Raw genomic sequence first — 27,668 nt, 5'->3', positions numbered from 1 at the left:
ATTGAGCTACAGACAATCTGGCTGCAAGCCAATATTGGAATGCTTCAGAATCAAACCAGCATTTGAAATGCGCCAATTTTTCCCCAGTGTTTTCTTCCACTATTTCAATTTTCCAAACAGCACATCTGTTTTATTATTAAAATGTTTTGTCACGTATAGGATCTTGTACTCACATGCATGTACAGCTGTTTTTGTTTCCTGGTTTTCCTACTGATAAAAGTGCAAGCAAGTACTCTCAAGAATAAGGAACAAATCATGGAGGGTTGAAGGCACGCAGAAGGACAAAAAAGTCCCATGATTAAAATTCCATCTAAAGCAAACAGGCCAATGATGTCAGCATCAATGAAAGTCAAGTTTTTGAGATGGTGTTATCAATGGCCTTGCCCTAGATCAAACACAAGTTGAAACTTTTCAGATTTCAGGACTATGTAGAGATGGAAACAATGCAAGAGAAAGCATAAAACGTGGGGTTGCCTTTGAAGACTGTTCGGAAGCTTCAAGTGGTCCAATGGGCAGCAGCCAGATTTCTCATTGGAGTGGCGTACAGGGAGCACACAACTCCCCTGTTACGTCAGCTCCACTGGCTGCCAGTCTGCTACCGAGCACAACTGAAGTGCTGGCTTTAGGCTATAAAGTCCTAAATGGTTCTGGCCCAGCTTACATGTCTGAACATATCTCCCTCTATGAACCACCTCAGAAGTTAAGAACTTCTGGGCAGGCCCTGCTCTTGATCCCACCTTCTTCGCAGGTGCGGTTGGTGGGAATGAGAGACGGGGCTTTCTCAGTGGTGGCACCTCAGCTGTGGAACTCCCTCCCCAGTGAAATTAGATCAGCTCCCTCCCTCCTGACTTTTAGAGAAAAAGTAAAAGCATGGCTGTGGGACAGTAAACTCAGTGAAATAAGTGATATGGAATAAGTGCAATTCGACTGGAATGGCTCTTGGACTGTGTGGTTTTAATAACTATTTTTAATGTTTTGATGTTTTCATTTTATGGTTTTTAATGCACACATTTAGATTTTTATTCTATGTTTGTATATGCAGCATCGAATTATTGCCTACTTGTTAGCTGCTCTGAGTCTCCCCTGGGGTGAGAAGGGCAGGGTATAAATAAAGTAAATAAATAAATAAAACAGAACAAAACGAAAGAAAGCTTCTCTCAGACCTTTGCAGATGTTGACATGTAAATCAATCATACTTTATTCTGTTATTGCAATGGGCATGGATAACTAGAGGGCAGTGATTACTGCTATGCTTCTATTTGTCTATGTTTCTGCTCATTTTTCCACAGCATGAAAATAGCTCTGATGTTAGCCAAGGAAGAAAAACAGAGAATTATTGCAGAGCCACACTAATAGTAAAAATAAAGTCTTAACAAAGGACTCAAACATAGAATTCTTTTCTTGCATTGTTTTGATTTCTACATAAAAAAGTACAGATGTCCTGGCTATTGGCTTCAGACAAGAGTGGGAAAACTTTTAGATGTTCTTAGTTTTTGCACATGCAGGTACAAAAGTTTTATCTCTTCTTTTAGCTAAAAGAAAAGATAAAACTTTTGTGGCCATGCTATTTGTAGAACTTGTAATTATATTTCCAGACAATAACATTTCTAAGCTCTTATAGCTACTTAGCCACTTCAAAAGGCCCACTGAACTTGTCATGCTGTATTCAACCAAGAAGCAGGGGAGTACCAACCCTAGGACCCTCAGTTGTTCTTCTCATGTGAAAAGCAGCTCATCTGAAGAGGAGATACTCCTATTCATGTGGAGATTCTCTACAGAAGAAAGAGATATGGCTTTCCAGTGTTCTTCTTGGCACAGGGAGCCTCCATCTGAAAAGAAACCTTGTTTGTTCAGATGCACTATTTTCCACGTGAGGGAAGTGACGACTGGAGGGAGTGGGGTTAGGAGCTCTCTTGTGGGTGAGTGGTGATTAATGCCTGAAGCATGGGAGCAAGTGTGGTAATGTTTAAATAGGGCTTGTGGGACGTTAGAATGGCAGGTAGCCTTGCCTAAACAATACTTTGAACAGCACCACTCAGAAAATCACTGCTAATATTGCTGTTATAGGGCCTCTTCATAAAATATATGTGAAACTTCAATCACATTCAGATTTATATTCAGACACACACTTTTCCACCTGTTTGAAAGCTTTTGCAGTAGGGGAGATATGAGAATTATTACTGAAAGCACTTTTAATATAGGGTTACAAAACCACAAATCAGTTTAAAAGGGGGTACGTTTTGTATAGATGCTATAAAATTAAGTGGTAAATGATCTTAGTGAGTGATCCTGCCAAAATGTGTTAATAATGGTTTTATCTGTACTTATCAAATACTATTTTAGGTGCATTCTAAACATGTCAATTTTATTGTTATGCATATTCTGGTATGTGACCCAAATAAATCTGATGATGATGATGATAATGATACTATGATAATAATAATAACAACAACAATGGCAATATGCTTAAAGATTCTTGAAGATAACACTGAGCAAGGGTGATTTCAAATAACTTGATGATGACAGAAAACAAGGTCCTAATTTAACACTCTAGAGGTGCTATATATGATCTTGGGCACATGTGGGAAACGAAAGGCCAGTGGGCTGAATGTAATTTTATGTGGCTCTTCAGATGCTAGACTACAACTCCTGTATTCCTCATAATTAGACATCATGACTAGAACTGATGGGAGTTGTGATGCAGTAAAGTCTGGAAGGCTACAGATTGATTTGACGTCAGAACAGTTGGGTTTGAATGTAGATACTAGGCTTGTTGATATGATGTCTGACTTTAAATTATCCTTTAACCTTTTGCTCAGAACAACAAGTGCTGGTTGGGTTGTAATTTTCATTATCACCAGTCTGCTCGACGGATAATCAAAAGTCATGGGAGTTGTCATTCAATAACGCCTGGGACCCAAATTGGGCATCAACAACTATGTAAAAAAAAGGATAGTTGGCTCTCTGTACCCATGGATTCTCCATCCATGGATTCAGTGGCCCCCTGAAAGTAACCATAAGGGTGATGGGGCCCTTGATGAAAATGAGTTTGACACAGCTGATCAAAGGTTTAAAGCATATTAGAAGAGGTAAAGATTTTTTACAATACATTTATAGCATGGCTTTCTGTCATCATGAAACCATCTTGCTATGTGGAAACAGTAGGTCATGTGCCAGAGAAATAGTCTTCTGCCTGTTTTGTTATACAGTGTTTCCTCACTTATCACGGGGGTTAGGTTCAAGGACCACCTGCAATAAGTGAAAATCTGCAAAGTAGGGATGCTATATTTATTTTAATATTTATACATTATTTTAGTAGTTATACACTATTTTAAGTCTTTATCAACCAATCGTGTGTTGATAAATTGCCTCCTTCCCCTCCCATTGCCACTTGGGCTTCTTTTATCTCCCTTTGGCTTCTCCTTCCTCCCTTCCTTAGGCTGTAAATTGTAATTTTTATGATCTATAATAGTCTTGTAGAGTTTATTGAAAAACCGCAAAACAGCAAATCCACGAAAAGTGAACTGTGAAGTAGTGAGGGAACACTGCAGTCAGTTTTTCCTTTAGAAAGAGAGAGAGCGATAGCTGCCCCAGGTAGAAAATGTTGGGTGATGAAAAAGGGAAGCAGGACATTACCTGGACAACAGACTGAAAGCAGATATAGAGTCTTCTCCATGACAGTGTAGTGCATTGGCATCTGTATATTCAAATTGCCACATGCAAAACTATTGCAAATATTCATTCTGTAGGGAGGGATGATTAGTTGATATATTTCCTTTTCCCAAGAAAGTCTATGGAATGAGCGCAAAAGTATGCATGTGAGACCAAACTATGGGTATTGAATTAGGTCCCATGCATTTGCTGGAAAGTTCACCCTTCTAAGGTTAAAAGTGCTGTTTCACTGCAACAGCTCTTACAAGTAAATAATAATAATAATAATAATAATAATAATAATAATAATAATAATAATAATAATAATAATAATGTTATGGTGATGGGCACACTGGGTGCCGTGCCGAAAGATCTCAGCCGGCATTTGGAAACAACAGACATTGACAAAATCACAATCTGCCAACTGCAAAAGGCCACCCTGCTGGGATCTGCACGTATCATCCGAAAATACATCACACAGTCCTAGACACTTGGGAAGTGTTCAACTTGTGATTTTGTGAAACGAAACCCAGCATATCTATCTTGTTTGCTGTGTCATACAATGTCGTTGTGTCAATAATAATAACAATAATAATAATAATAACAACAACAACAACAACAACAACAACTTTACTTTTATATCCCACCACCATCTCCCTGAAGGGACTCGGGGCAGCTTACAAGGGGACCAAGCCCAGCATAAACAAGGATTATAAAGTTACACAATTAAAAACATGTAACAAATAAACAATATAATTAAAATAATTAAAACTGGAAAAGTAAAAACATCATAAAAATACATCAACATCAACAACCAATATCAGTGCTGCAAACTGTTATCAAGGTGCTCGGCTGCCCTGTTATTGTTGTGATGTACCTCATAGACTCTCCATTTTACTCCAAAATATTTTACAAAGAGTTTAAGAACAGCTTGGATAAGAAAATTAAAATTACCTCTTTTTGATCCTGACTAAAGTATATGGAATGCATATGTTGGAACAACAGTATGGGACCATTCTCAGGTAATGTTCAAGGCTTCTGATTTCCACAGGAAGATAACTATGGAGTTGTGCTGAGAACCAAACATTTCTAGAAAAATACTAGTGGGTGTTGACCATAGTGAGAAGAGAGAACCATGCAGGTTGCCTTGAGCTCTCTGAAGAAAGGAAGGATAAAAGTAATGGCAGTAGTGGTCATTTCCAAAAGATGACCTTTTTTTATAATTCTATTAAATCTCAAGGAAGTGATTTCCAAAGTGAGAGAAGAAACACCCAAGATGACTCTTAAAAATGTTTCCATTTCAACCTGTGAGAATAGTTCTGAGGCATGTATAGAACTCAGACACATGGTTTAATGTTAGGAGAATGTGTTGCCTTTTGAAAGTCTTAGATTTACGTACACCTTTTTGTTTTAAACACGAGATATGGTTTATAATATACCTTGAGTTTGTTATAAATGAGGAAATTATGATCTAGGCAACAAACTGTAATTTCAGGTTTTGGCAATTATAAAAAATGTGTATATGGAGCCTGCTCAAATTCTGTCTTGTTAAAAGCTATTCAGTATTTAGTCTGCTCAAAGGACCTGAAGTCTTTGAGTGTTTATAATTCAACTGCAACATGCTGAGTGTCCCAATTAAAAGTTTACAATGGACAAGAGCAGAAACTGGTGTAACAACTTTTGGGTCTGTATCCCACCACAGCTCTTAAACTGCTTTGCTGACTCAATATGGTTTCATTGATTTTTGCACATCTTCCAGACAGAGAGTGGAGCCAACAAGTGGGCCTGATCCATGAGTAACCCTTTGTTACATTCTCATGAGAAAAGATCTACAGTGTGAATTCTACAAGGAGTGACAAAGGCCAAATTCTTCGATTGACAACTATGATTAGTTTCCCTTTTTGCAGAAACTTGCCAAACCCCTGGCAACCTCTGCTGCCCCTTCCTTTCCCTCTCCTTCCCTCAGGCGGTCTCAGGGTGGAGTGTAGAAGGTCACCTGTCATTAACTCCCAGTTTATATTCAAACCTTTACATAAATCTAGCAGTTGGTTCTTTTTAAAAAAATCATTTTGAAGTGGGTCACAAGGTGAAGTCTTTCATCCAAGAGCTCCCAGGGGCCAAAAAAGAAAAAGATAAATTCTCAGTAAAATTAATGCAAGTCACGCAACACAATCTCATACCTTCCAACTGTCCTAATATGATAAGGGCAGTCCCAATTAATTGCCCACTTTTTTGACCGTTTTCAAAATTGTCCTATTTTCTCTCTAATCTCCCCATTGTTGCTTAACCTTGTTGCTATAACCAGTGGTTCTCAACCTGTGGGTCTTCGGGTGTTTTAGCCTAAAACTCCCAGAAATCCCTAACCAGCTGTTAGGATTTCTGGGAGTTGAAGGCCAAAACATCTGGGGACCCACAGATTGAGAACCACTACTATAAACCAAGTTCAAAGTGCAAAAGTAGTTTACACTCAGTGCAGCAGGAGAGAGAGAAGAGTGGTTGAGTCTTGCCCTTTCCAGTAGATTCAGGCCACAGCAAATTGTTGGAGCCTCTCCTGGCTTGTGTGTTCTTCCTCATTAACAGCTTTTGCTATCTTGACCTCACTCTGATTCTGCTTAGACACATATGTCTTGGTTTTCAACTATGAAGTATTGGAGGGTATGCTTCCCTAAGTATGTTCACTTATAAGCAACCATCTCTGTATCCAAACAGGACATAGTCTTGACCAACAGTGTTTAGGACTGGACCTTATCGTACCAAAATCAGCTAGAATACTTGATCAACAGGTTGCTCCAAAAGCCATTTATTCATTCCCAACCACTTCTAGCACAGACTTATTGTATCAATTAATTATTATCTGCAAGAACTCAGGCTTTGTGGAGAAGGGTGCCAATATTCTCATTTTCATGTATTCTCCCTTCAATCTCTCCCCCTTTCTCTCCATGCGAGGACTAAAGCAAACATTGATCTCCCCTCCAAAAAAAACCTATGTATCACATTGGCTTATTCAAGCAAATATTCTGTTGTTTCTACATTTATTTAGGAGTTTCAAACCAAGTCATTTTTTTTTTCTTTCCAGCTAGTTTTGCTTCAAAGTTCTTTAAAGTTTACTTTTCCTTGACAAATTTTAGTTCTTGTTGCTTGTGTTTGTGTTGCAAGAAAAAAAATGTTGTTGAATCAAGCAAGGCTGTTGAATCAAGCTAGGCCCGGGCTCCGGCGCAGGCTGGTGAGCAGCCAGCCAGCTGCAGCCAGCTGCAACAAATCACTCTGACAAAGAGGTCATGAGTTCGAGGCCAGCTCGGAGCCTATGTTTGTCTTGTCTTTGTTCTATGTTAAAGGCATTGAATGTTTGCCTATATGTGTAATGTGATCCTCCCTGAGTCCCCTTCGGGGTGAGAAGGGCGGAATATAAATACTGTAAATAAAAAAATAAATAAATAAGGCTGACCTCAGAAGAACTGTTGTTTTTATAAACAACATGGGAGAAAAGTGGGATATACATTAATTAATTAAGTAATTAAATGTTGATTTTTAGTGTTGCAATTCTACAATTCAACATTAATTTAAAAACCGAATGAGTATACAGTAATTAGAATCAATTATGTGCTTATCCAGTTAATCAGATAAAAGCAGTTCTAACATTTAAAACATCAGCTTTAATTGATGAGATGAATTTGTTCCACGCGTGTGAAGCATATAACATCATCCATGATTGCTTCATAAACTGAGATGGTCCCTGATAGTAATTCCTTCCCCACTAATTTGCCTACTTGTTAGACACCTAAGTGCTTCGGTACAACATTGATGTAATTATCCATATCCTTGTTCTATTTTTGTATATTCTTCCATTTTACTCCTAGACTTGTCATCTTGCAAAGGTGTTCTTTTCCCCTCCTTTGATAGCTTTGTTTACACTAAGGCTGAACTTCGAGGAGTTTATTTATTACCTGCCTCTGGAAACACCTTGATACTGTGTAGGACTGGTTGAACAGGAATGCTTGTCATTATTACCATTAAAATAGGTCAAACTATAACGTTCTTAGTTGTCCTTAGTTTCATTGACTATTTAGTGAGCTACAGATCACGGCTATAAAGGACTCAGAGCACCAGCTCTGAATGTCCACAAAGCAAAGGCAGAATGATAGGATACCAAGGGGCAGAATCCACAAGCACCTTTTATAGGGTTTTCTGGAATATGTGTGAAGTCTTACTGCAACGCAACCCATCTTTGCAGGAATAGAGCTGATTCATTCTTACGGCAATCACGAATCCCATTTCCTCTGTGGTGAAACCATGGTAGAGGAAAGCCAAGTGGCTTGCCTAAGGCTAAATAGCAATACAGTGGCCAAGGCACATGACCTCACATTTGGCCATGTGCTTGTTTTTGTATACCTCCCACATCACAATAAATGAAAAGATTATTAATAATCCATTGTAGTCTGCCAAGAGGTAATGACACTTCAGGAGTAGCCCAAGTCATCTGACTACAAAAAACTAGCGAAGTAAAGAGGGCGGGACTTTTGGAAGGAAGATCTCGGCCAGACTTATGGGAATGAGATAAAGAGGAGCAGCCTACCTCACTGATGGTCTTTCTCTTGATGATGCTCAGTTCTCATTCCACTTTACTTCCATTTCTTTCTGGGGTGAAGGACTTAAACTGAAGCAAAGATGACTGACGCTCGGCCACGTTATGTCATCAACCGCCCGGCTTATTCTACTGAAGACTTTGATGAAGAGTTTGAGAGGAAAAATAGAAGTTACCCACTTGGAGAGAAAATAAAGAATCTTTTCAGGTACGTTGCATGTTTGAAATTAGATGTTGTATCATAAATACCCACTCTAGGTTGTTGTACTGGACTTAATGATGGACAAACCCATGCAAATTTTCCATGAGACCTTGTAGGTATACGTTAGCCCACACTCTTGTGTTGCTAAAACCAGGAGTAGTGATGCTAATCTTAAACTCCTATTCAGAAATGCAACTGAATTCTCCAAAAACATTATCTGCTAGAACTTGCAGTCATCTTAATATGTTTTTATTGAACGTATTTTATTATGACAATACATAGGTAGGCCCCCAGTGGTGTAGCAAGTTAAACCACTGAACTGCGGAACTTGCTGACTGAAAGGTCAGCAGTTTGAATCCAGGGATCAGGGTGAGCTCCCGAGGTTAGCTCCAACTTCTGCCAACCTAGCAGTTCAAAAACATGGAAATGTGAATAGATCAATAGGTACTGCTCAGGTGGGAAGGTAACAGCACTCCATGCAATCATGCTGGACAAATGACCTTGAAGGTGTCTACGAACAACGCCAGATGAGCAACCCCCCCCCCCCCCGAGTCAGACATGACTAGACTTAATATCAGGGGAAAACCTTTACTTTCACCTTATGTATTTGGACTGTGCTGTGCCCTGCCTCAAGCCATAATAAGTGGTGGCTAATAAATTATTATTATTATTATTATTATTATTATTATTATTATTATTATTATTATTATTCTCTTCCTTCTCCCGCTGCTTCTTCTTTCCTGCCTTTTTCTAATGGGACTGGAGACAGCTTAGAATTGATTAAAATTAGTAATGTAGCATTATATTTGTTCCATTATCAATATATTCTGAATGGAGAATGAAAAATCAGAAGCATTTTTCATTCATTTCCTTTGTTTTGATGTTAATGGATTGCTGTTAACTGTTCAAGAGCAGGCACATGTTTCCATTGAAAAAGTCAAGGGACATTAGAATAAGCAAACTATAAAAATAGGAGAGAACCTTTTGCATCACAAAAACATAGTTAAGGATGCAGATAAGGCTGTACTAATTGTGCCTTATCTTTTAACACTTCACCTCCGCTATATATTTTAGGAATATGTTGAAAAGATTAGGCAGTCATGAAGAAGAAGAATACATTTGTGTTAACCATGAACAGAGCTTCCCAGTCATACGTCCTGGTCCAAAGAGATTTATGTGAAAGTAGTCCAATAATACACTGAAGTTTCAACAGGCAGTAGAAGCAATATTCAAGTTTACCATTCCGCTTCAAAAAGGATTCAAAGTAAACGTGGTGACACACTTAATCAAAGATTGCCCCCAGGTTCCATACTGTTTTTCTTGTTATATTTATTACCATAGTTATAGTATGTGTGAAGAAATGAGGTGTGGTACTTAACAATATATCAGATACAATTGGTGCCCTGAGGCTTACAATCTAAGAAACTAGACACATATGAGAAAGGAAAAGTCAAGGGGGAAAGGTCAGTTAGAAAATGAAAGAGCAAGGGGTGAATCTGGACCTGTCCATCAAGAAGAATGATTTGTGGGTCTACACAGTGCTTTATTGGAAGAAGTGGAGTTGGTGGATAATACCACCTTCCAAATTTATTTTTCCTCACCAGATGTTTTGTTTTTACAAATCTTTGGTTCCCCTGAGCTTTCTGATACCTTCCTCTCGTGCAGGGACTATTTTGGATACACAAGGGCCACATTCAGAAAACAGCAATACTGATAGCAGTATGTCTTCTTGTCAGTATTAGTATTGATATCTGTATTGTGCTCTTCATGCCGGGTAATGGATCATTATTTGAGAATCTGGTGAATGTGACATACAGTAAGACATCAAGAGGTTGGAAAGTTATTTACATTTCCAAGGCCTCTTCCCATCAGTCATTGGTCAGTGTTATACCTGCAGTGTTTTTCAAAAATATGTTTTTACTTTCTTGCTGTACAAAAGTAAGGAAAGGTCAGATTGCAGCAAAACACTGGCTTGTAAGATGAAACAAACCTAAGCAGTTGAGCCATAAACTCCTCTAAATATAAAAATACTAAAGTATTACATTGCACCAGAAAAGGAGGGAATTGTCACTTAATATGTAATGTATATCTTAGTTATGCTTTAATTTGGTGGAGAGAATCATGCTTCCTTCCAGATGTTGCTGAATGGCACATCCAAGCAACACTAACCCAATATAGCCATCAGTGAAGAAAGGCGGGTACACATCATTAATACCACCCAACCCTGCCTTATTTATTGCAGAAAGGAATAATTTAAATGCGCACCAAAGTGAGTTAAAAACCAACTTTACCCGGGGTTTAAGTCCCCACACTCCCCCCCCAAAACCCAGGCTTTCCCAGGGGGTGGGGGGGCTGTGTCTACATGCCATCCTGATTACTATTGGGATGGCATGCACCTACCCCAAAGCCCCCCAAAACAACCCCTAAAAAGTTTTTAAAACTTACCCAGCCGGCATTATCTTCCTCCTCCCGCCATTCTGGTGTGAGGAAATAATGCTCCAGGAAATGGGGGTGGGTGCCATCTTGGGTTTTTTGGGCTCCTGGAGATGGTTGTGTGGATTGGACCCGGGGATAGCATGGCACAATCCCCAAGCCAAATCCACACAGGGCCCACACCTGGTGAGACCCAGATCTTACCTAAGATCCGGATCTTACCAGGTGTTTAATTAATTTGGAACAAAGCAAGGAAACCCTATTTTGTTTTGAATTAGTTCAGAAGTAATTTGCTGGGTGTGTAATAGAAGGAAGCAATAGAAGGAACACTGAGATTACTTGAAGTTAATCTCATAAAATGCACTCAAAATATACAAATATACATAAAAATACAACCCAAGCACAGAAAAGTAGCAATTTTCAGCCAAGCAGAGATATTACAACATTGATATCAGTCTTCTATGGTATAAGTTTCTTGTGTGTTGTGTGACATAGGCTAATGCATAGCCAAGCAAGCATTTCTTAAGTAAACTGGACCCATTACACTGGACTACACAATGACTCCTGTGTTGACTTTAGATTTGGGTGGCACCCAGTGTGACTGAATGGTCTCTTAAGTGGACAAATTTATGGAATCATGCCAATGTAATAACTGGTCTCTGGGTGATTTCTTATATTATTTTTAAAAAGAAAAAAGAAACAGTGCTATTCAGAGAAGACAATAAAGTAATAACATCATAGATTCCTAATGTAGAAGAACCTGCTTCAGTGGGAAAGGTCCCACTTGTCTCTTATACGGGCTACATTAACATTTGGTGAAGAGTAGAAAAAATTAATAATTGCCTTAGCCGTATATTACAATTGTGTAATACTTTTGTCTGGCATAAGCTGTATTTCTTTGCAGTAACATAGCAGAAGTGTTGACTACTTATTTACTACAAAAACATAATTAGAGTTTTAAACCTTTACCAGCTAGGAACAGATCATCTGAGGTACCTTTTGATCCCTTATATCTCTGCCTGGTTAATGTGATCATCTAGGGAAGGCTGTTTGGTCCTTCCCTAGGTGATCCCAGGATCCCAGAATTTGCTTTACAGCTATTGAGATCAGGGTTTCTATTTATCAGTGACAGATTTTTTACATTTATGGAAGTCTTTATACATATCTTCCCATGGACATTTTGCACATGCCAATGATACCGAGTTTCTAGTGCATGTTAAAACCTTTTTTTATTACAGCAAATCTTTCGAAGATATCATTCTAGCTAAGTGTATTACCAGCTACTAAATAGCACTGAATGTATGTGTTTTAGTATGGTTTAAATGGGGTTTTAATTAGATACATCACTTATGTATTTGGAAAAGTTACATAGTTTATACATTTATTAAATAAAGATAAGTCAAGCCAATAATGTTAGTTAATATGGAAAGTACAACAAAAATGTGCTTGATGATTTTTCACACTGAATTAGGCAGTCTGTTGCAAGGTGTGAATGCAGTTGAAGGGGAAGTATGGCTGTCCCCACTTTCATGCCTGTGGCAGGCAACCTGCTCTTTTTGTCATTTGCCTGTGTTCTTCCTTTAGTTAAGTGATTTTGTGCAGAATATGGAAGCATTGTGTTTTTGGATGTTACCTCCCTGAATCACCCACCCAACATGGTCACTGGCCAAGCTTGAGGAAAAGGTCTAGCCTTTCAACAATGTTCTGTGGCCCAGGTCATTACCTGCTTACCGTTTGTTCCTTAGGTATGGCACTGCAGAATTATAGTGTTATTATTCCACTTTGACCACCATGGTACCACACTGTGGAATCCGGGTACTGAAAGTTTAGGGGAGGGTGTTGAATTCACAGTCAGGGAATTCTAGTACCGAAGCACACTAGAAACCCATGATCTCACTGGATGGAACCATGACAGTTATAGTAAGGCAATAGCACCATGATTCTGTAATGTACATGATCCCAACCACTGTATTTCTTTATCAGGGCTTCTCTAGTTTGCAGAAAAGTACAAATCCCATGATTCTATAAGATGAAACCATGGCAATTAAAGTGGCTATAACTGTATAGTGAAAGGTACTAGTATTGGGATCACATGCACTTCTGAATAAGAAAGAAACCTGGGGTCCATGTACACTTCCATATTATCCAGTTTCAGATCCCAGATTATCTACTTTGATTATCAGTGTAGCAATGTAGACTCATAATCCAGTTCAAAGCAGATAATCTGGGATCAGATACTAGATCATATGTCAGTGTAGATCAAACCGGAGATTCAGATGCCTAGTATTTATTAGCCCTTAGGGCTAAAACAGTTCAATTTTTGACTTCATAAACCTATGATGATGGATTTTTTAAAAACAAACATTTGTGATCTTATCATTGTTTAACAAACAGAACCAAATGATAAAACTGCAAATTTAAGCCATAAGTCTTACACACACTTCAGAAAGACTATCAAAGTGGGATGGGACACATGCCCCAGCTTTGGTTTTTGGCATCTCCAATTAAAGGTTCAGATAACCCTGCACCTGACACCTTGGTGAGCTGCTCTCCATCAGGTGCTATAGACACTCCCAGGTCTGTGATGGAGCCTTGATAGACCTACAATGGCAACCATTTGGAGGAAGTTCTCTTGAAGCAAAAAGACAATTTTTAAAAGAAACATTCATAGGACCAGATGGTGAAATGCTTAAATGTTTATGTTCTTAAATGTGCAACTATATTCTGACTCAGTACTAGGCAGCTTTTGGAGGAGGTTCTCTTGCAGCAATAGGGCCATCTTTGAAGTAAACATTCATTCATAAGGCCAAGGTGCTAAGCGTTTAAATGTGCAGTTACATCCTGTTGATTTCTCATGTCCCATTGCTGAAGTAGGCCATGCAAAATTACTTTGTTCTATTAGCTAAGCTGCTGAGCAGCTGTCGAAGAGCTGCTCAGACTAATAATGTGGTAGTTTATTACACTCGTGTTTATCATGACAGCAACATTTTCCATACCATAATTTTGCTCAGAATTTGTTTTGGTATGGACACAGGATCCTTAAGGCATACCTTCCAGTTGATTTGGCAAGATCAGTCCCACTTAATTCTCTGTTGTCCAGAATTTCCTGCTGCTTTTAAAATGTCACAGTGTCTATCTCCCACTTCCTCCTTTGTCCTCTGGTATACCTTTATTTCTACAAGCTGAGTTCAAAGTACAAAGGTACTGAATTAACTCAGCAGAGAGGAGAAGAAAAGAGAGGTGAGGAGAGGAGGAGGCAAAAAACTAACCTCCCCATTAGATTCAAGGAAAAGCAAACTGCTTGTGTGCACTTCCTCATTAATAACTTTTGCCATCTTGATCACACTCTGATGTTGTTTGGCCACATGTGTCCTGGTTTATATCTGTGTTAAGTTGGAGGTCATGCTAATGTTTAATGTATTGTAATTGAAAAACAATCCTGAGCAAACAGTAAGAACATTTGGCTAGGTATTGTGGTCTCTAAGGTTCAGTGGAGGATGAGATAACGGGATACTGACGCATTACAGCACTAAAGCAAGTAAGAGACTAATTATGAATAATGAGAGTGATCTATTTCTCAGTTGTGCCTCATGCCAACACAATGGAGATACAAAACACCACACGCCCAGCCTTTCCTTGCTCTGCCAAGGAAGATTTAGCAGGGCTGTCTCATAACATTTTGCTGCATAAGGCAAAAGACAAAATGGCATTCCCTGTACAGAAGATGACTAGATTGGCACTTCAATCTTACTTTGACACTAGCAGTTGGATAGTGTCCAGGCTTCACACCTAAAGACAGCAAGCTACTTTGTTTTTATTTATTTTATTGGGATATCGATATCTCACATCATGGAGTTTCAGTAAAAACAGTTTAAACAATTAAATCAATATGGATTTGTAAACAATAATAATCTTGAAAGGCTAAAATACACATATTGAAACAGCTTAAAAACAGATATCATTTGCAAGAAATCCATTAGGCCCCAATGGCTTGAAAAACTATGTTTTGACTTGGCACGTAAAATAAGCCAATGTCAGTCCCAATTGGGCCTCCTAGGGGAGGGTATTCCCATATTTGGGAGGATAGTGGGAGAAGGACCTTTCTGTGGTTGCTCCCACACTAGAGAACTCCCTTCCCAAGGAAGCAAGTCTGGCTCCTTTCTTGAAGCTCTTCCAAATAAGTCCAAACAACGCCTCTGGTAAAAGCTAATTAATATGGAGGGGTTTCCCAGTTTGCTCCACATTAATTTGACACCTGGAAAGATCTGGACCTCCCGTCCAGTCCCCCAATTCCCTCCCCCCCAAAAAAACTTAACAGAGAGGCCTGCTAGCAGCGCAGGCCCCCCTGCAGAGTACTCCTGACACGTGAAAATGGTGCATCAGGAGGTGGTGGGGGCAGGGGGGGGGGAGAGATTTCTCTTCTCTTCCCATTCCCACCTCTGGCATCGTTTTCACACATCAGGAGTACTCTGCAGAGAACCGCTGCTGGCAAGCCTCTAAGGTAAGTTTTTTGGGTGGAAATGGGAGGGCCGGATGCCATCCCAGGTTAAACTTTGACCCAGGATGACATCTAGCCACCCTCAAGGGAAAGGCCAGGGTTTAGGCTGGGGACAGAAACCCAGGAGGAAGCGGGTTATTTTCATCCGCTTCTTCTGCTTCTTGGCCATATTTCTGCCATGACTAGAAGGGGCTTTGGTGTCTTTCCATCACTTGGTGAAGACTTTCTTATTACAACAGGTGTTTGGGAACAGATTCTTGTATATGCAAGAGCTCTCCATTTTAGTGTGATGCATTGATTTTACTGAATACTTTTTAGTGTTTTCAATCCTTTTAATATTTAATTCTTTTAATTTCAACAATTATTTTAATATCATGGATAGTTTAATACTAATTTAATGTTGATTTCTGTATGTTTTAACAGCATATGGTTTTATTTGTATTTTTAAAATCAGTAAGTGACTTTGAATTTTAGTGTTTGGTGAAAAGGTGGGGTATAAATGATGCGATGAACTGCTTGATTGCTTGTCTGAGGGACATCTTAAGCCAGGGTAGTGGAGCAGAGACAGCTCTCTCCCATGTCCTCCAACTGTGTAGCTTCCTCCTGTGGGAGAGAGTGAGGACCCCTCAGCAGACCCCGGCTCTTGGGCCAACACATTGGAAGGGAGACTTATCTGGACCCCATTCTAGAGCTTCAGATGTTAAGCGATGGGGAAGGGCAGTATGTTGCATATATCTCTCTTCACCAAGAGAAGGTCAGGGACTCAGAAGGAAAAAAATGTCTCACCTACTATCTGCCACTTGAAGCATGTGCCTCATTATTATTTTGGGTAATGAATCACCAGCTCCCTTATACAGTAGATGAACACAAATAACCTTACAGTGAAAATGTTTCAGATTGGTTTCCTCTTTTCTTTCAAGATGTTCACCATCCAGACTCAAACTCATCCTGTATAGCCTGTTTCCTATACTTGTATGGCTTCCAAAATATAAAATCAAAGATTACATTATTCCTGATGTTCTCGGTGGAATCAGTGCAGGAACTATTCAAGTACCTCAAGGTAAGAGAACATTACCTTATCCATATTATTCAAGTTTTCCTTGGGTAGTTTCTCCATAGAACCTCTATATCTTATTCCTATTTCATGCAAACCATGAGTTAAAAATCCAGGTATGTATGTTTGTTCCTATCTATGGCCTTGTGAATCTCAAAATTCAAGTTGTTTTAAAGTTTTATCTTGGTTCATATTTGTGAAAATCACTCATGTGTCAAACTATGTCTTGGTCCATATATTTAAGAATCTCTCATGCATAATTGCCCATCATGAATTTTTGAAGGAAGTAATGTATGAGCCAATGTATATATGTCAACACAGGTCTTTTGGATGTCTGTTTATCTGCTTTTAAATGCAGAAATAATGTGTCTGGGCATTTCTAGACAGTGTTTTTTTGTCTGTCCTTCCCTGCAAAATAAATTCCAGTATTTCTCACATTTACTGTCTTATGCCACAACCTCTTACATGTTTGCATTATCTTTCACTTTCTTCCTCCTTTTTCTGCCTCTTAATGGCTGTCTGACTTCCAGGAAAAAAATCTTAAAATCCAAACTCATAATTGTCAGGATAAGATACGTGAGTAGTAGAACAGGTTTTATGATTCTTACTTCTCTTCTTCCATCAAATTGCAATAATGTAGCTCCTCAGTGTGGAGGATTTTAAAATGCAGTATGACTCATAGGGCAATTTCATTTACCTGCATCTGACAAAATATTTCCACTTTAGATATTTTCTAACTGCTCCAGACAATTCTATGGTATTCATCCACCAGAAGTTCTGAGATGTATTTTTCATTTTTACTTCACAGGCATGGCTTTTGCTTTATTGGCGAACCTTCCTCCAGTCAATGGACTCTATTCTTCCTTCTTTCCTCTGATAACCTATTTCCTGCTTGGCGGTGTTCATCAGATGGTCCCAGGTAAGACCATATTGTCTATCTCAGTGACTGAATAAACATAGCCTGTTCTCTCCAGAGAGGTTTTACTTCCTCAGTATTTGCCTCATTTGCTCCCACATCCAATTTGTTGTTACAGCTGTATTAATGATTGTAGAAGGGATGGCCAACTGTGAAAGACTAACGGACTGAACTGCATCCACCTCACAAAAATACATACATACATACATACATAGATTAAAAAACATCCTTTGAGAGCCATATGATGCATTTTCACAATGTTTTGTGGAACTACACACACACACACGTTGGACATGCCTCCCATACCTCCTAGAGGGCATCTGGGGGCAAAATGAATTTTTTAATTTTTGCAAAATGTTTTCTTGACCCTTAAGAGGTCCTGAAATATGGCAGAAATGCTCTCCACAGATCCTAGAGGCCATTTGGGGGCAAATTTTGGATGCCTTAGGAAGGTTGCAAAATTGGTTCTGTACATGGTATGCTTCTTGAACCTTTCCCACCCTTCAGTAGAGACTTAGTTTTGTGAGCCAGTTGTGAGACTGAGGGAAAACTGAGTAGTAGATCTTGTTGTACAACAATTATCTGCCACCTTGTTTCCAATCATGCTGCCCATCCATCAATGACAAATGGGCCAGAATGATTTCCCTTCTTTCCCAGTTTTGATGCAGTGAAAGTATTTTAAAAGCTTTCATTAGCATTAAAGGAGACTTGATAGAAGCAGAAATGCAGTCTTGTGATGGCAGTTTGGGATGCAAAGAGAATCTATCTACTTTGAATAGTGAGCTCAGTTAAATGACTTACAGAAAAAGAATCCCTTATCTCTGATGGATATAAAAGTTTTTCCCTGCTTATATGAAATGGGAAGAGGGTACAGAGTATGCTGAGAGGGTCAAAGTATGGGAAAGCTGGTGGATCATATCAGCAGGCTCTGGCCCTGAATAAATGCAAAGAAACTTTGTATGAAAATGTCAACCAACATTCATGTTTGTGTATTTCTCATAGGTACTTTTGCAGTCATCAGTATTATTGTGGGAAATGTTTGCCATGAGTTGGCTCCTGAATCTGATTTTTACTACTTCAATTATACAAGCAATGAGCAGATGGTGAACAACACAGCCATGGAAGCAGCCAGACTAGAGATCTCAGCCACCTTGGCTTGCTTGACAGCTGTAATACAGGTAAGGATACATTGTATTCAAAACTGTAGAATGTCCAGATAGTTTAGCATGGAGTTGAATGTTTGCTGCTCATAAGATAGGCAAAATGGAAATCTGAGGAATGACTATACCAACACTGAGACACATCAAGCCTATTTACAGTTTTAGTGATAGAACGAGTAATATGGTCTATAGTAGGCATGGGCAAATTGTTAGGAATTGTGGGAGTTGAAGTTCAAAACACCTGGAGGGCCAAAGTTTGCCCATGTCTGGTCTATAGGATGCTATTATCCTCTCCTCTTTACTTCTGCAACATTATTTATATATTTTGACAGTTGTTGCTAATTTTGGAGAGCCAGTATCTTTTGCTTGAATTAAGGAAATGTTAGGGTCAGAATTTTACTCTCAAATAGAATCATAGAATCACAGAGTTGGAAGAGACCACAAAGACCACACAGCCCAATGCACTGCCATGTGGGGAAACACAATCAAAGCACCTCCAACAGGTGGCTAATCCTGCCTTTGCTTAAAACTTCCAGAGAAGCAGACTCCACCATACTCTGATGGAGCATATTCCACTGCCAAACAATTCCTATCATCAGGAGGTTCTTCCTAGTATCTAGGTGGAATCTCTTTTCCTGCAGTTTGAATCCATTGTTCTCTGTCCTTGTCTCCAGAGCAGCAGGAAACAAGCCTGCCTCCTCTCAATGTGACATCTTTCTGATAAACTTGGCTATCATGTCCCCTCTTGGCCTTCTTTTCTCCAAACTAAAACTACCAAACTCCCTAAGCAGCTCTTTGTAGGACGTGGCTTGCAAACCTATTATCATTTTGGTTGCCCTTCCCTGGATATGTTCTAGCTTGTCAGTAATTCTGAACGACAGTGTTCCCTCACTTATTGCTGGGGTTAAGTTCCAGGACCATCTGCAATAAGTGAAAATCCGCGAAGTAGGAACACTATATTTATTTTAATATTTAGACACTATTTTAGTAGTTATACACTATTTTAAGTCTTTATCAACCCATCGTTTGTTGATAAATCGCTCCTTTCTCCTCCCGTTGCTGCTTGGGCTCCTTTTCTCTCTCTTTGGCTTCTGATTCCTCCCTTCCTTAGGCTGTAAATTGTAATTTTTTATTATTTATAATAGTCTTTTAGAGTTTATTGAAAAACTGCAAAACAGCGAATCCGCAAAAAGTGAACCGCAAAGTAGTGAGGGAACACTGTATATGCATACTATGATTTTTTTTGCATGCTCTGCATTTTGCAACTACTAGTTGAAAAAAGGATGTGTGTGTGTGTGTATTCCCCTGTTGATCAGAGAATAGGACAGTTTGTTTGTTTACCATATAGCATACACCATTGTACTCTTTGGGCAAAACCAAGAGGTAATGCCCCCTCCCCCAGCAGTCCTTACAGAAAACACTGATATTTGCCATATAAAGTGTGCATTTTCAAAATGTAAGCCTCAAATGAAGTGGAGATGTTCTTTCCAGGAATTAAACCACAGAGTTCCCTGGCTACCCTGCTTCATTTTCTCTTACCTCATCTCTCCAGCGGTATGGAGGGGGAACATAAGTCAGACTTGTGCCAAACTCCTATACTGGGGAATTTCTAGGAAAATTCCATTTGGAAGAGATCAGGCATTCACACCTACACATACAAAATATTCAGGATTTATTATGAACTGCAAACTGTCTCTGTGACAGTTTATCATTCTGTCTGATACATCTGCTTGTCTTTCTCTCCACAGATATGCTTAGGATTTGTGCAGTTTGGCTTTGTTGCTATCTACCTTTCTGAGTCCTTCATCAGGGGTTTCATGACGGCAGCTGGTTTACAAATCCTGATCTCAGTGCTCAAATATGTCTTTGGCCTGAAGATTGAATCCTACACAGGGCCCCTTGCCATTGTCTATGTAAGTGAGTCACATGAAATTGGTGTTATAAATGCTGTCCAAATTTGCTTATGCTGTAGAAGTATGTAAACCAGTTTGGAAGGATATAGATGCATTATTCCTTGTGGTAAATGTGTATTTGAACTTAGGAGGAATGCAAACTAGTAGTATAGTCAGCCCGACACATTTGCTGGGGTTAGGGGGACAGAATACCCATGAAAGTGAAGTTGTTGTGATCGTCTTTTGCTTGAACATCTTTCTAGGAATGTTTAGGTCTTCCAGTAAGGTTCGATGATCAACCTCCATTGGAAGCTGACCATAAAGTTGCACTGAAGGACCTAGAGATTCCTAGAGAAAACATTTTGATCAAATATGTAAATAATCAGATCTATAAAAGTCAAACCTGCAAACATGGAGGGCCGATTGTATGTTAAAAGGTCACTTAGATCAATGCTTATTAGGTTATTTAATGTGGAGGATGAGTCTTCTTTCCCCTGTTGTTCCATGGATTGGTACTATGTTGATGACTGCAACTGCTTCCTTTTTTCTTGGAAACTTCTTGCAGACTGGAAGCTATTGGTTCACAGACCAATATTGCTCCACAGGTCACTACTTTGAGTTGCACTGACTTAGATTTATTTTTTCTTATAAAAGAATAAATGAAACAAATAACTCCTTCAAATCTTCTTGAAAGAAAATATTATCTCTAGCCAATTAATTGCTTTGAGTGAATAAAAGTGGTGTCTAAGCAGATAGTGCTGCTTGAGGAGAAAGAACAATAGTTGGAAATTCTCTCAAATCTTACAGCGAAAACAGATTCTAATTTGCTATAACAAGAGAAGCTATACTTGGAGCACATGTCCCTCCTAGGCAACTCTTGAAAGATGCTGGAATGCTTTCTATATACTACTAGGGAATGCATACCTAAGTAACAAGAGTTGCAATTAATTCAACTAAACTTTAATTGCAAGGCATTATGAGAAAGATTACATGCAATTATAGAGCCCAGAGTCCCCTGCTGTGAGCCTCTTGAACCTTCTCTAAGCTCTCAGCTAGATGCCATCACTGGAAACAAGTCAGATTACATGCATCCTGTCTGGCCAGGCCCTACTTATTGAGCCTATAATTAACCAATAGTTGGCTTCTAAAGGGAATGCAGCTTCTTTACTTTGTGAGTTGCTGCCAAGTTGTTAACTGAGGCTGGCTGCAGGGAGCAGCCAATCCCCCTGTTGCAGCAACTCCACTGGCTGCCAGTCTGTTTCTGGGCACAATTCAAGGTGCTGATTATGACCTTTAAAGCCGTTGACAGTTCAGGTTCAGGCTTTTTGGCCGGCCACATCCCCTTGTACGAACCTTTAAATTATATTGAAATGCTTTTTTAATGTAAGCCACTTTGACTCTCCATCATGTACTTTCCATGCAGAAAGCTTTGGGTTTTTTTCTGGAATCTCTGGGTAGGAAAGGAAAAAATCCTGCCTAAATCACTATAGTGTTGATGTAAGGCAAAATTGACAACATTTTTCCAGATGGATTGATTCAGTTCAAAATGACTTCACATGGGCCGTATCTTCAAATCCTGATGGTATGAGGTTCCTTGCTTACTGCTTCTTGCTTAATTCTTTTCTCCTTTTCCATCCCTTAGACTTTTATCGACATTTGTAAAAATCTACCAAAGACCAACGTGGCCTCTCTCGTGTTTTCCTTAATCAGCTCTGTGCTCCTAATTATTGTGAAAGAGTTGAACATGAAATACATGAAAAAAATCCGAGTCCCCATCCCTATGGAGATCATTATAGTAAGTAGCAGTCCCTGAGATACTTTCTGCGTTTGTCTAAGCAGTTATTAGAGGGCTCTCATTGCCCTCCTTTCTCAGAGGCAAGGATACATTTGCAAACAGCTGTTGACTATTGAGTAGTGCGAAATAGAGGATACAGTTGCAATGATTCATTGCTTAATGGAATACTATGCTCAGGTTTTATTTCAACTTAAGGATATTGGTATGCCTGTGATCACATTAGACATCTCTTGGGGGCTGGGGTTTGGTTGGTTTTTCCTTCACACAAATGTTATTATGATGCACTGAACTTTTTTTGTAAAATCATTAGGACTTCATGGATCAGTTTACATTTATTGGTATTTAAGGTGCTACAAGGTTTTTATTTTTGCTAAGACAAATTAATAGAGCTGTACATTTAAATATATATATATATATTTGCCAATTGCACTGCACTTCTTGTGATAATGTTGATCTCAGAGAATATTTGATTTCTTGAAAAATGCCATCAAATAGGACTATCATTTATACGAATGATAGCCACCTTTCAGAAAGTGTCTGTGACATGATGAAGAAAGAACTACACCCCCAATTTGTGAAAACTTAAGTTAATTCATTCTCATTATAGTTTTAGTAAGTGAGTAAGCACTCCCCTGCTTTACTTTGTAAGCCAGGAAATGGTCCTTTAGCAATATGATTTTAAATGGTGGATAGTTCTGAGATGGACTGCCAGCAGTACCATTTACCTACTTGAATCTCTTGTAGAGGTGTCAAACTTGTGGCCCTCCAGATGTTTTGGTCTCCAGTTCCCAGAAACTCTAGCAAGTTTGTCCAATGGCCAGGAATTCTGGGAGTTGAAATCCAAAACACCTGGAGGGCCACATGTTTAACACTACTGATCTCTCCGTCTTTTTTGAACTTTCAAGAGCTGTGTTGAGGAAAACAGATATTGAACTGGGAGGGGATCTACTCAGAAGCAACTTTGCAAGTAATGCTGCTCTCCCAAATTGTAACACATGAATTAAAACAAAAAATAGAGGCAGTCAATAAATTATTGAGAAGGCAAAGGGGGGATCTTCTTCTCATGTTGTATTGTGGGTTCCTTAGATATTGTTTTCAGTAATTTAGAAAAGGAACAAGGAATGAGTTATGCGTTTCAGTAGCAGGTGGATTGGAAAGTATGGACTGGGAGCTAAAAACAGGATCAAGATAGACACAAATTAGGAATCAAGACAAAATGCTACTGAAGGTCTTGTTTCGTCTGTAATAGCAACTATTAAGGAGCCAATTCTAAGGAAAATCTGTTGTCATCAAACACTGGCCTATTTCCTAGATTTTAGAGAATGAAAGAAACCAAAGTGGTTTCTGAAGCAGCCAATCCATTACACATGAGGGAACTTACCTACTAGTACCTAAAGTCCTAGTTATTTTTTTATTTTTTATTTAATTTATATACCTCTCTTCTCCCCCAGGGGGACCCAGAGCGGTCTTACATAATGGCAAGATTAATGCCATATATAATACAAAATATAATAAAAACCAACTATCGTAAAAACACACTTAAAAACAAATATCATATCCAATTAAAACAGTAAAACACGGTGTGACCGTTACAACAGGGCCAGTAGCATTGGGCCAAAAGTCAGAGCCAGTCTGCATTCAACCTCACATTAATCCAACGAATACATCAGGTTATATCAACTCGTATCCTAGAATGGGCCAAAAGCTTGTCTTCCTAAAAGACATGAGTGAGGGGGCTTCCCTAATCTCCCTTGGCAAGGAGTTTTACAGCCACGGAGCCACCACCGAAAAAGCCCTGTCTCTCGTCCCCGTCAAACGCACCTGTTGCTTCTTTATACACACCACGCAGAGTACTGAAATTAAAAATATTATGATGTACATTTTCTGTCTAGCTAAAACTGCTGCTGGTGCTAACACTGTTGATGACCTGGGCTTTTGGTATAGATAAAGAGCAGTGCAAAATTACACTCTCCATGGAATCATCAGGAATGCTATTTTGTTTACTTGGGATCACTGAGGAAGGGAGGGGAAGGACTGGTGTACTCAGGTTAGGCTAGGCTCATGTTTCAATGAGTCTGAGTGAAAACATTCCTGGGCTTTATAACAGGAAACGTGTCAACATAATGAAACATGATAATACAGGAAAGTGCAGTAAGATGCCCACATGGCTGAGATGATTGGGGGAGGTAAGAGGCCAATGAACGATTTGACACCCAGGGAGCATGTAATTAGAGCTGTGCAAATGCAAAATTTCAACAGATGTTGACTTTTGTGTCAATTTGCAGTTATTTCAGTTTGCTATTGCAGCGGTTTGAACATAATATGAACTGTGCTAATTCAAATGAAAAGCTTGTGTATTCTTGTATTCTGTGCCTACAGTGGCTTATCAGGTGTTTATAGGAAGTCCCAAGCAGGACATAACTACAGGAGCACTCTCCTGGTTTTGATCTCTAGAAATGTGTATAACAAAACATGATGCCTCTGGTACTAAAGATGAAGTACAACTCTTGTTGAGTAGTCATTGCTAGCCCTTTCTTTCCTTGCTGCAGTCATATGGGAAGACATCAGACACAAATTAATCCGCTGGTGGTAGATCCAGACAAGCAGGAAAAGTTTAAAATGTCAGAGTAATTTGCAGCGCAGCAGTAGTTGGATGGAATCAGTGGAACGCAGAACGAAGAGACATCAGAGACATTGGTAAAACTATACAAAGTTTTACTGACTTCAGTAATAATCAAGACAAGCAGGCTTGCAGACAAAAGATGAACACAGGACTCTCACTCTAGGCAGACAGAACTAGACTCAACACAGAACTGAACAGAACTGATGCAATCAGTAATGCACAAACACTTGTGTCTGGACACTCCCCAGCTCCAGCCACACATCAAGGTCATCACAGCTTCTCAGAAATTAACTCTTTCCAGACTATAATATACTCTGGATGATACAATCAGTATGCAATACATGAAATTTCATGTAAACACTACCAATACACAAATCCCACATTAACATAAATTAATCTTCATTCAGAAACAAACACGCAGAAGAGGTGTCCAGAAAATAGAAATGTCATATTGCTCTCTGAAATATAGAGCTGCACTCTTACATATCATTTTCTCTAGCTGAGCTATTGAAGTTCAAAAAAGCTTGGGAACAGACTTCAAAAGGAAATCCATTCACAGATCTAAATGCACATAACATGTAGCTATACTTCAATATCACTTCACTTTGATCACAAGTGATCAAAATCTTGGTTTAAAAAAAGAGACAAAAGCTCCCTCTTGACAACCAATCTGATGTCCAGCCCTCAGGAGTTGTGGCTAAAGTAAATTATGACGAGGTATTCTGTTCAGCTTTCTTTCCCTTGCCACATGCCAGGAATGGGAGCCACGAGGCTCCCTTAAATAGTTGCATGTTAAATAACAGTAGCTTGTTGTTATCTGTAGGTCTGCTGGGCTGTGTAAATAATACTACCGGTATGTAATTGAGTCACTAGAGGTGGTGCTGAACTTCTTTGTATCCAAGTAAAATGTTTCCTCCAGGCTGTTGATGGTAGGGCGACTTGGGAGTCTTTCAGTCATAGGGTCATCATAAATTAAAGTTGACCAGACAGTCCTTAGCAACAAATTCTCAGTTAAAACAATGCAATTCTTGTCTATTGGATTGTCCCCTAAACTTTTTTCAGTCATGGATCTGAATGGTTGCTGGGAGCCAGCCATAATGGAAAGATTCAACAGTAGCAACTGAATTGCAAAAATAGCATACGGGGAGGTTTAGTGCACATACCAGTCCAGAAGGGTTTCCAATAGAGTGGCAGATGTGGGAGACAGATGGATTAAATTATCAAATCATATTCTAGCAGCACTCAGTCACTACTCAAGAATTGTGCAGTGTAATAATATTGTGTGCTGAGTCACAGTCTGTGTGTAGAGCTAATCAATCTGTTTATTTGAAAGGTTGCAAAATTTCAAAATAGCTGACAATCATAAAACAGTAAAAACAAGCACCTCAAGAATTATGACAGTAGTGTAACAAGAGTAGTATAAGTAGTATTAAACCTATCTGCCAGGGAGCTGCTTGGAGCTGTTTCTAACTACCAAAACAGCAATGGGTATTTTATTTATATATATGCCCTTGGAAATTAATCTTGGTCTTGTCATGGAATGGATTTTCTTCTTTTAATGAAGAATGTTTCTCTGTGTGTTAAATCTGTTTTACATTATACTTTGACTTGTTTTCATTATTTTATCATTACTACATTGTTTTCATTGTTTTTATCATTACTGACATTCTTTAGGAGAAAGTTGAGGTATAAATATACTTCATTAGTAAACTAATTGGATGAATATTGCACATCTAAATTTACACAGGTACATGATGAATAATTTGCTGAAATAAAAAAAATGCACTGTGAAGCTACATTTTTAATGCTTTGATTTCAGGTCATCATAGCTACTGCAGTTTCTGGAAGCTTTAATATGCCTGAGAAATATGATATGCCAGTAGTTGGAAATATTAATATGGGGTAAGTAAACAAATAGATTATTCTCTTTTCCCAAATTCCTTCATTTCCAGAATGAGACCAATCGAGTGATGCCAATACATTAATTCCAGTCTATTTGATAAAAAAAAAAATCATTTCCTGAAGTTAATATGACAGGGAAGAAATAACAGAAATAACATCTTGTGAATTGAGTCCCCTTTGGGGAGATAAAAGGGGTATAAATATAATGACGATGATGGTGTGATATAGCAGGGAACAGTGGGAAGTAACTTAAAAAAAACCCACACTTTTAGAAAGTCCTGTTCCCTTTCCCTTTACACTATTAGCCATCAGGCATGTTGAATATACAAAACTGTAAACCTTTCTGAAAAACAAACGGAAAAAAGCCTCCAAGTTGCCAGTGAATGGATGTTGCTACATGTTAGAGTGAAAAGTAGGGCAGACTCAACATGAACAATGTCTGCAAGCCCTGATCTGTACAAGTCATCTATTAATGAATTTACATAGACAGAGTAATTATAAAGTACTAATAATTATAAAGTACTAAAGTAATAATAATGGCTGTATAAAATGTGATGGACTTGTCTATGCTATGGTAATTTATTATAATAAGATTGACATACCTATGCTGAAGGAAGTATCTTCAATCTAAACAGCACTAACATCATAAATGTTCTTTGGCCTAATACCTGGTCTATGGGGTTTGGTAGCAAATATGCAAATATGATCCCTGGAGATGTTTCTCAAGCAATACTGATAACTTATATATGATTTGGTTTTTGTGGACAGACTGATTATGTGGATATTTCCTTTACTGGCATCTCACTGTCTGTTAGTTCTAAGAGCAATGGCACAGTGCCACTGAGTTTGGGCCACTTACAAGAAAACATCTGCATTGTGGGAGCCAACCACAGTGGAGAAATTCCACAGTAGCAATTGAATAGCAAAAGTAGCATATAGTGGAGCCTCAGTGCACATGCC

At 38.9% G+C, this 27,668-nt stretch overlaps 1 protein-coding gene across 1 annotated transcript in view; it reads left to right on the top strand.

The window, feature by feature from the left end:
* The window catches only part of slc26a9 (solute carrier family 26 member 9), a 73,963-nt gene that overhangs the window by 19,668 nt on the left and 26,627 nt on the right, over nucleotides 1-27,668 (top strand). The window contains exons 2-8 of the mRNA XM_008115651.3: nucleotides 8,298-8,441; nucleotides 16,287-16,426; nucleotides 17,229-17,339; nucleotides 18,339-18,514; nucleotides 20,245-20,409; nucleotides 22,031-22,183; nucleotides 26,626-26,708. Of these exons, the coding sequence (XP_008113858.1) occupies nucleotides 8,317-8,441; nucleotides 16,287-16,426; nucleotides 17,229-17,339; nucleotides 18,339-18,514; nucleotides 20,245-20,409; nucleotides 22,031-22,183; nucleotides 26,626-26,708 (953 nt within the window). The 5' untranslated portion in view covers nucleotides 8,298-8,316. The remainder of the gene's footprint in view (nucleotides 1-8,297; nucleotides 8,442-16,286; nucleotides 16,427-17,228; nucleotides 17,340-18,338; nucleotides 18,515-20,244; nucleotides 20,410-22,030; nucleotides 22,184-26,625; nucleotides 26,709-27,668) is intronic.

The sequence above is a fragment of the Anolis carolinensis genome, chromosome 4 (assembly GCF_035594765.1).
Source record: "Anolis carolinensis isolate JA03-04 chromosome 4, rAnoCar3.1.pri, whole genome shotgun sequence".
In the NCBI taxonomy this organism is placed as follows: domain Eukaryota; kingdom Metazoa; phylum Chordata; class Lepidosauria; order Squamata; family Dactyloidae; genus Anolis; species Anolis carolinensis.
This window is presented reverse-complemented; position numbering and strand designations above follow the sequence as displayed.